At 43.2% G+C, this 10,086-nt stretch overlaps 1 protein-coding gene across 1 annotated transcript; it reads right to left on the bottom strand.

The window, feature by feature from the left end:
• Positions 1–3,700: 3,700 nt before the first annotated feature.
• LOC119906265 (potassium voltage-gated channel subfamily A member 3) lies at positions 3,701–9,655 on the bottom strand. The gene is made up of 3 exons (XM_038723831.1): positions 6,537–9,655; positions 4,746–4,820; positions 3,701–4,606 (listed from the first exon to the last, which is right to left on the bottom strand). Exon 1 carries the CDS (start codon positions 9,407–9,409, stop codon positions 7,814–7,816), a length of 1,596 nt encoding a protein of 531 aa, XP_038579759.1. The 5' UTR covers positions 9,410–9,655; the 3' UTR covers positions 3,701–4,606; positions 4,746–4,820; positions 6,537–7,813.
• Between the last annotated feature and the right edge of the window lie 431 nt (positions 9,656–10,086).

The raw sequence follows: 10,086 nt of genomic DNA, 5'->3' as shown, positions 1-10,086 counted from the left end.
GCATTTAAATAGCACTCAGCTAAAAAGGCATTCTCCTCCTTGACAACTTACCAATGAACTTAATTACCATATTAACTTATTTTGACCTTTCGTCCCTCTTTTTTCCTTTGTAGTCTCATCTCTCTCCCTGCATGTCTCCATCTGAGGTCCCTCTATATTTAGAGGATGACCTTGGAAGTTCTCTAACTGCCTGTTGAGAGCAGCCAGGCTGATCACTGCTTTCATGAGATATGTCCTTACCTCTTTAATAGTATAGTACTATTATTGATTCCGGATATGATTTCAGTTTCTGTTGTTTTCTCAGCCTTCGAAAACAGGGGAAAAATCAATGACCTAACTCTGGAGGTGTGACTTAGCTTAGCCTTCGAGAGGAAACTTAGGGATATATTCATGATATTTATGCTGCAGACTGCATGACTTGACAACATTCACTGAATGTGCAGTGGCATTAAGGGAACCTCCCACTTCAAAAGGGAGGAATGGAAAAGGAAGAAAAGGTTGAAATTATGTCAAGAAGAGCAGATATGTGTTACAGAGAAGACGGTGAGTAGAAAAGGAAGTGAGAAGACTAACATAGTCAGCAGGAAATGTAGTTAGAGGTGTGCAGAAAATAATCTAAACCTACATGGGTGAAAGGTGGAAGATGTTACTCAGTCTAGTATGGGATCGGCCATTTTCTGCTCTCTAGCTTTGGCCTGTAGTCGTCTGCAAGAAAAGCAGTTCTTAATAGGACGGAACAATAGAGGTGGAGAGGTTAGCAGAAAAAGGTCACAGTGACAGAGTGATGAGTCATCTGCAGCATCTCCCTATTTTTCTCTTTTTCTTTCTGTTTTACACCATCACCCTCTCCATCATCTGTCTGTTTTGACAGCAAAAACTGGGGTGACTGGCAGCACATCACCCCTTTGAACAGCTTGAAAAAAAAATCCAATGTGTCTTAACTACTGGTTGTGATGCATTATTTTGAATGCTTTTGTTTGTGTCCTGGCACGTTGCATGTTATTGCAAATCAAAGAGTGTCTATAATGAGTTCAGTTCAGTTCAGTGTGCTTTATTGGCATGAATGTTTCATTTAAACAATGTTGCCAAAGCAGTTTGCATGTGTTTGTCTAAGATAGTCTTGTTTTGTATGTTTGTTCATAGATCATATGTCTGTATAAGGAGTCCCACCTTGTCTCCTGCACTTGTGGAGGGAAATTGCAACTGATCAGCCAATCTGCATCCAGGAATAATCCGTTTTTTTGCGGAAACACTAGCAACAGCGTCATCATCCTTAGCAACCATCCCTCCCAGCTGCCAATAGTGTGGCTCTGCTAGAGAAGTTGAAAATGTCATGCAGTTTTGCCACCTACACTGGGATAATATGTGATTTATAAAAAAGATTGTATCCTATTTTTTGCCATGTTACGTGTGTTAGGAACATTTCAATCATTAGCTCATTTTATTTTAGTGAAATGTTTTACAAGGCTAATATATTTTTAAAAGGTTTTAAGGGTCTTACATTATTTCAGGTCTAGTCAAATCGGCTTTTTTAAAATAACCTAACACTTTCTTTTTGTATAGCCCTTTTCAAACCTTTCATAACTTATTTATATAACCTAAAATCAGAAAATTGTTTGAGATGACTTTACAACCTGAGCAACATATGACACCCTCCATCATTACAGTGTGCGGAAAAACTCCCTCCCAAAATGAAAATGAAATAATGCATGTGCCTTTAAAGCAGCTGTGATGGATATTTTCACAATAAAAACCTATCAAATGTCAATTTGAAAATAATGTGATAATGTGAAAGGGTTTCCACTGATGAACCTAAAGAGAACTATCACTCAAATCTGCAGCTCCCTTCGGCTTTACAGACTTTCAGCTCTCAAAGTGCCGCTTTTGGTCACTGCAGGTAGCTGTTTTTAGCAAAAAAGCTCTAAAAACCCATTCTATAGTACCTGCTCAGCACCAAAAGGCAGGCGGCCATAGTTAGCAACTAGCTGGTGAGCACAGTGTTGCATTTTGATGCTTTGATTTTGATAGAAACAAAAGCAGAGCTGAAAGAGAGTGAATATTGGACTAAGATTTGCCAGGTAACCAGAAGCACAACTCCAAATGAATGATGATGTTGTCCATAGCTGCTGCATGTGTAAATGAGCAACTGTTTGCTAATAAGTTCATATAAACTTAAAAGGTTAAGTTCACAATTTATTGGTGTAAAACAGACATCACCCTGCTCAAGTCCTTTAAAGTCATCCCATCTTCCTTTCATCATTAGCTGTTGTTGGAATTCAGCCCTGTACACACAAGCACACACATAATGCAATACCCTAAAACAAACAGACACACACAAAATGACACACTGCCACACACAAACGATGCAACAGTTGATATAGTTGACAGCATAAGTGGTGATCCCTTGAATGCGCCTGAAGAGGTCTGAGTCTGTTCTTTATGGCCATTTTCTTTATCTTACCAACAACCCTCCCTTGTTGTTATGGAGATTTCCTGCGGTAGCACCACGGCTGGTGGTGAGCTTTGATGACATAATAAGGTATTTTTGTGATCTTATAGGTGGTTGCATGTTTCACTAAGAGCAGAGAAAATGACAAAGAGAGAGAGAAAGTGAAATAGTTTATGGGGGATTTTCTCGAACTACCACCACATTTCCAATATGCCTGTGATCACAGACTCACAATAGCCTAGGGGGATGGCAGAGTTATTAGCAAGCTGGTGCGTTTACTGGTGCAATAAAGCACACTTGCTCATACACAGGATGACAGTGTGAGGGCTGTAAACCTCTGTTAGAATGTTAATATTTACCTCCTCTGCACAGGGATGATATGAAGTTTTCCACTGGGCTCATACACAATTCAGTTCTCTTTGAGGTCCAGTCATGCAACCAAATGTGTGGCAACTTGAGATAATGCTCTTTTTAAATTGGGAATCGTCTCTTTATCAAAGCAAATCTAAATTCCTGGTGCGTCTGATGTTGCACTTCTTAAATTGGTCAGACAGAATAGTGTCTTTTTTTCAATAGTATCCTTCTATTTCATTGATGTTCATAAACAGATACAGTATACTCTCATAAAAGACTGGCCCAGTCACCCCTTTAAAGAAAAGTTGCCTTGATCTGTCTGTTCAGCACAACTACAGTGTGTGTGTGTTTTTCTGTAACCAGCCATCTAAAGGGCTGCCAGCCAAACAATTTTATTCACTACTAAAAGACTGTCCCTCTGCATGGGAAACACTTGCTAAACGGTGACATTTCTTGTGTGTCAGCAGCATTTTTTTATGGATACAAATGGCCCAGTTAACTTAGGAAATTAGAGCAACATTGACTGATTAAACCATTAAAAATATGTCACATTTTTACACATTTATAGGTACCTCCCATTACACGCCCATTACACAAATAGTATAAACTATTTGATGTTTTTGCTCTATTGTTATTTCACCTTTATCCTGTTAAATAAACAAAATGAATAGGTTACTTGCCAAACCAAACTCCTGAATATTGGAGTGACTTAACTGGAACAGAAACATCCACACACAGAGATGGTTATGTTGTTTCAGATGTCTCCAGTCTTATTTGACATATTAGACATGTAGTGTGCACAGATAGAATAGGTAAGATAAGATCAGTAATTGGACCTAAATATCCTCCAAGATAAAAAAGCCAGCTCCTCTCAAATAAAGACAGTACAATTCATAATCTCTTTATATGGGTCATGTTAAAGACAGCACAGACTAACACAGAACAAATACTGGGATATACAGCTTTCCCCCTGACAATATTCTGCCCTATCCCAAAAAAACCACCAGTGCACTCTGGGATAAAAGGGAGCCATTCACAGGCACGAGCATTCGTGTGTGCATGTTTGTGTCTATGTTCATGCCTTTGTAGTGTTCTCCATGTGTAGGTCAGGGGGAATAGCTGCAAGCAGCGTACATATGTGTGTGTTTCATATACTAGCAATACAGAGCACACAGAGCTAAGAAAGGCATATGGCTAACAGTCTTTGATTTGTATCACAGTTTCATATCAGCAAATCACGGATGGCCTCAGTTTTTGCCACGTTTGACTTGAAGCTAAAGCTGTTTGTCGGTTATTGTCCATAATGAATATCATTAACCAGAAACATGAATACAGAATGTAGAAATCTGTAGAAGTACAGGAATGAAATGTGCTTTGCAAAATTGCTGGCTGTTTCCTGAATTCCTTTTGATTTTTTATATAGAAAGCAGTATGGAGAAATGTCCATAACATGGTTCCAGCTGAATTCTGTCACTGCCTGAATTACTTTTGATCCTGTGATGGTTCCACTCACAGTGCGTTAAAGAAGCAGTCATAAAACCGCAGCTACAAAACTGTACGTGGAATATATTATTCTTCTGTTTTTGTTTTCATTAAAGCATTTGCATTTTTTTGCATTTTGTATCGAGTGGTGATCCACTGGAGGGGAAGAACTGCTGGGCAGGGCTTGTTAGAAATCCAAATTTGAGGACAGCATTCAGGGGAAGGACGGCAGGGGCAGAAAAATGTATCCAGTGTGAGGTCTGTCTTGACTCTTAACTTTGGCCCATCAGGCCCAACAGGAAGACCAAAGTCATTGCGTCCCTAAAGGGAAAAAGGGAAAAAGGAAAAAGGGACAGAAGGGTTAATAGGCAATACTGCTCTAAAATGAGAAAGGCAAGTAATTATAAGTGAAGTTCACCCATGTCATATTTACTGTCCTTATCAAGTAAAGGCTATTTACCTAAATTGGAGGCAGTCTAATTGAGGTCGTCAGGGGTTCCAGGAGGGCTGGGCAGAAAAATGGAACTACTTTCACCTGAGAGAGGGGGGGGGGGCAAAATTGTTAGAGCCGCACAGCGTAGCCGGACCCATCACATAGCTCGGTGGTCTTATTAACAACGCAAGGCTGATCCTCCTCTCCCTGCTGTCTCATTACCACTCATGCAAAAATCAAACTGTAAACACTGTCAGTTCAGAAGAAGAGAAGAGGGGACGAGAGGAGGGGAGAAGAGAGGAACAGGCAACTTTTGGGTAAGAGAGACTTTCTGTTGTCAAGAATAGCAACATTTCCCTAGTCTTTGAGTCAGCTCACTCACTGCAATTTAGCCCATATAGGAGCATCAGCTAGATGTCTAAACTGTAAACTTTAAGAAAGTATAGCTGAGGTAAGGAGAGGTAATTAGAGTCTGTGACAGAAACAAATCCAAAACTCGAGTCAGCTGTAGAGGTGCACATTAGCAGAGGTGGACAGAATAAGAATTAACATGGTACGGTACTGTGTTTCTGTCTTTAATGATCCATCCTGCTCATGCCTGTGAGAATAACTTTCAGACTGATCAATCTAATTAGATGATGAACAAGTGGCCCCCATCTCCTGCAGAATATATCTCCCTTGCTGATCAATAGACCAGTGTTTCTCCTCACTGCAGCTTTTATGTGACATGAGAAATGAGCAGGGCACTTAACTGATGACTTATGAAGTCAAGGTCAGGGGGTCAAAATGTAAAGGAATGATCAATAAAGACGTCAATCTGTTGGACCTCCCACTCTGCCTTTAGTGTGAGCCAGCTAATGAGACTGCCCTAATTATCACTCAACCATCACTGGTGAGATAAAAATATTATTAGTGCACTACTACACACGTGCTCACAAGCACACATTTGAGTGTACACACCTCCACACTAAATAGATTTAGAACATGGTTGTTTGATTAATTCCCATCCTGCCTTCTCACCCATGTCTCTATTTCATAAATTTGGAATTGATTCTGCAGGCATATCAGTTAAGCTCATACTGTAGGCAAATTAATCTTCAATGTAAACTATTTGTTATAAGCATGCAAATGATAGTTTTTATGTTTTTAACAAATAAAATACAGAATAAAATACCTACACAAGAAAACAATAGATTTGATAAAAAACAGAACAGAATTTATTCAACAATACCAGTGTCAAACCAGAATCTCTCTATTTTCTCTTGCTGTGGGGTATCTCATGGGTATTCTCTATGAATGGCAAAAGAACACGGAGTTGAAGGAACAGGTAGCAGCCACCTGTTCTGTTAGCAGGAGACGGTGGCCACCAGGGAGCAGCACTGAGACAAACTGGGTAGGCTTCGTGCCCTTATTCATTTCACATGCAAAGTCAGCTGAAGGTCAAATACAACTTGGCACTCTGCAGGAGCGCCACACCCAATACAAAAAATAGGAAGGGCCACACACTCAGGCTGATAGAGGTCTAAACGTGTCCCCGCAACAGATGGGACATCACTACATAAGAGCTTTGACAAAAAATACACTGACCTCTCATTACATTATGTTGCGATATAAAATCAATGTAAGAATGTTAAGGAACTGTTTGACCTGCACCTGTAGAGTGGAAATGTAGTTTAAATAAGGTACAATCATGTCATTCTCTAGATTGAACTGACCTGCCTGAATTGGTCCAAGTCCATGAAACACGTGTTTACATATACAAACACTAAACACGCTGGTAAAGGTAAATGGGGCATGGGGCATGTGCTCAGAACTTACCAATTGTATCAGTGGGAGAACAGCAGCCTCTGCTGAGCACCCGCAGTAGCGCATTCCAGACAGCCAGACACAATGTGCTCCCAGTCCATTCATAATTCCTCACACGCTCCCTCTCCTTCAGCTTCTCCCGGCTTATCATATATTGTCTGGTTCATTTTGGGGGTGGAGGGGCAGTCCATAGTGGCAATTTGTAAACAGACCTTCTTACTCCAATTTGTTTTAATGTTAAAGTCACTATGTGAACTTGCTGATTTGCGCTAGTGGCTCTGGGAATGTTTGGGCATGTATTGTGCGCACGCAAAAGCGTGATGACAAAACAGTCTTATTGGAGACTGAAGACGGGCTTTTTAGAAGAGATTCTTCAAAATAGCTCCCAAGCCATCTGGGAGGTTACTGTGGAAACAAGGGTGCCATGGCAACGGTGACCGGGGTTACCGAGGAAACGACCGTCACCATGGAGACTGCATCACAGCGGGCTATATTTGAGGCATCCAAAGAGAAGCACGCTCCATCTTTGATCGCTGCGTTTGTTTGTGCGTGAAAGAGCACTGTGTTTTCCTCTCTCACGTGTGTCTTGACAGTCGACTGGCACCTGTGTTTATATGGTGTCGCTTACGCATTAAATAGCCTACCAGGAAGGTTTTATAAAGGATTGTTTTTAAAGACGGTAGCATTTGGACTAGACTGTAACGCACAATAAAGGCATAGCACAGAACGGTCTAATTGAATAATATATGCAGAACTGTGTTCTTCAGACATTACATGTGTTTAAACACACACACATATTTAAATGATTCGGATTATTATAAATAGGCTATGACTGACGAATCACGACTCATAACGCATGTTAATACAATGAGTGTCCTTCAAGTAGCATACATTTTGTACTCATCTTTCACAGTTATAAAGCTTCTATCACTACCTGTTGTGATAATATATTGGCTATTGCACAATGCACAACAGGGCAATCCCCTCACTCTGAGAAGAATATTAGACTAATTAGCTTAAGGAGCTCATTCTCTCCAAGCGCGAATGGAACCATACAGAATTAGGCTATGAATTCAGATTGTTGAAATGAAAAATCCTGATTCTTTGGATGGAGCACAAAGCAGCGTCTCTGAACAGACAGGGTTTGCTCTTTCTTAAGCTCTCTCTCTAGTCCTTGCTTTCTTCATCTGATCTGCCGCTACTTCCACACGCTGGTGCGCAATGACAGAACCAGCTGTTTGTTGACACACCACCCCCTCCTGTGTTCAGAGCCACGAGTCTAAAATTGGCTACACGTCGGTGAAAATCTTTTTGTTTATATTCACACAATTCTGCGAGTTGTTTTGCGTTGTGGTGGGGAAGTTGGGCTGCTGTTTGAACGCGCTGTTGATCCCGTGCTCCTCTATCACCATATACTCGCTCTTGCTGAGTGAGGAAGAGGAGCGAGTCTTCCTTAGCTCCTCCGTGTCAGCCAGAGGCTGACAGCTGCCCACGTGCAGGTACTGTGCCTGCTCCTCGCCCTCCGTCTCTCTGTGATAGAAGTAGTTGAAATTGGAGACGATGACAGGTACAGGCAGGGCAATGGTCAGCACGCCAGCGATGGCGCACAGAGACCCCACAATCTTTCCTCCGATTGTCACTGGATGCATGTCCCCATAGCCCACGGTGGTCATGGTGACGACAGCCCACCAGAATGCGTCCGGGATGCTGCTGAAACCCGAGTCTGGGTCGTCCGCCTCAGCAAAGTAGACAGCACTGGAGAAGAGGATGACACCGATGAACAAGAAGAAGATAAGCAGGCCCAGCTCACGCATACTGGCCTTCAGAGTCTGTCCTAAAATCTGAAGCCCCTTGGAGTGACGCGAGAGTTTGAAGATGCGAAATACCCGAACAAGCCTAATTACGCGCAGAATGGCTAATGACATGGCCTGCTGTCCGTTTCCTTGTCTCTCTGCCAGCTCTGTGCCCAGGGTGATGAAGTATGGAATGATGGCCACGATGTCAATAATGTTCATAATGTTTTTGGAGAACGTGGCTTTACTCGGGCATGCAAAGAAACGCACCAGCAGCTCGAAGGAGAACCAGATGATACACAACGTCTCCACCACAAAGAACGGGTCTGAGAAGGGGCTGATGAAATATGGGAGTGTGCCATTTATCACAGGCTCAATGATGATCGGATCCCTGTTCTCCTCCCTGAACTCCGGTAATGTCTCTAAGCAGAAGATAACAATGGAGATGAGGATGACTAGGACAGATACAATCGCAATGCCCCGTGCGGGACCCGAACTCTCTGGGTATTCAAAAAGGAGCCACACCTGTCTTTGAAATTCATTCTCGGGCAAGGGCCGCTCCTCCTCTTTTATGAAGCCCTCATCCTCCCTGAACTTCTCCATAGCCTCCTCGCCCAGCTCATAGAACCGGATTTCCTCAGAAAAAATGTCAATGGGCACGTTAACGGGTCTTCTGATGCGCCCGCCAGACTGGTAGTAGTACAGAATGGCATCAAAGCTGGGTCGGTTCCGATCGAAAAAGTACTCGTTCCTGAGAGGATCAAAGTACCTCATCCTCTTCTTGGGGTCCCCTAGCAGCGTCTCTGGAAACTGGGAGAGAGTCTTGAGCTGCGTCTCGAACCGTAACCCTGAGATGTTGATGACGACCCTCTCGCAGCATTCGTGATCCGGTTCATATCGGTCCAAAGAGTGGTGGCCCGGGAGAGCCGCCGACTCCTCTAGCATGTTGTCACACGCCACAACCGTCATCACGTCTGCCTCTGTCTCGGTGTATCCGTGGTTCACCAGATTGTCGCCCCGGGTTTTGGATGCGCTCGGCGGGGGTGATTGCAGGAGGCTGAGGTGGTCGTCCATGCGCGGTTGAAGAGGCATTCAGGGGCGGCCGCCTCGCCCCCTCTGCGAACCCCGGTCAACCACAGCCGCCGCCACAGCCTCGTCTCCTCCACCGTCTCTCTCACTCTCTTCTTGTGCTGTACTTTCACTCCCTACTGTTGCTGTTCCCGCCCACGGGGAAGATCTGGGTTTATAAACAGGCCTTCCACCCGCCCACGGAGCGCCAGCGCTGGGTGCCTTTCCCTGTCCTCCGCCAATCGCAGGACGCACCGATATACACAAGAAGCAACAGACGGGCGTCATTCAACACCATCGTTTTGGGCGTGCCCGCCTCTCCGTGCCCTCCGTCTTGTAGACACGAGCTCAAGCGCGGCCACACACACACAAACATACACACACGCATGCCTACTAGGCGAGTCCAAACAGTCTTCTTTTTAAACAAGGTCATTGCCCATATATAGGACATTTCTATGGGCAGGCTACTCATAAATATATCAGTGTCTCATGTTTTCTTTCCGGGAAGGTCTTAAAAGACGCACCAGCATTACGCGCTAGCTTTTATTACACATTTTGTTCATCCAAGAAACGAATTTGGGTGTGCCATGGTAAAATGAAATGCATTTGGAAATGGAATAGTGTTCATCATTTTCGTTAGACAGATTGACATTTTATCTGCGGGATTTTGACATAGGCCATGTATGGTAAATGTCAAAAAG

The sequence above is a fragment of the Micropterus salmoides genome, unplaced genomic scaffold (genome assembly GCF_014851395.1).
Source record: "Micropterus salmoides isolate LMB-PRFRI ecotype aquatic unplaced genomic scaffold, ASM1485139v1 Ms_hic_scaffold_16, whole genome shotgun sequence".
Classification (NCBI taxonomy): domain Eukaryota; kingdom Metazoa; phylum Chordata; class Actinopteri; order Centrarchiformes; family Centrarchidae; genus Micropterus; species Micropterus salmoides.
Note: the sequence above shows the minus strand (reverse complement) of the source record. Positions and strands in the feature narration are given on the sequence as shown.

What these genes read in the sequence shown, in the direction of transcription:
- LOC119906265 (XM_038723831.1), bottom strand. Translation starts at nt 9,409, where the DNA reads ATGCCTCTTCAACCGCGCATGGACGACCACCTCAGCCTCCTGCAATCA.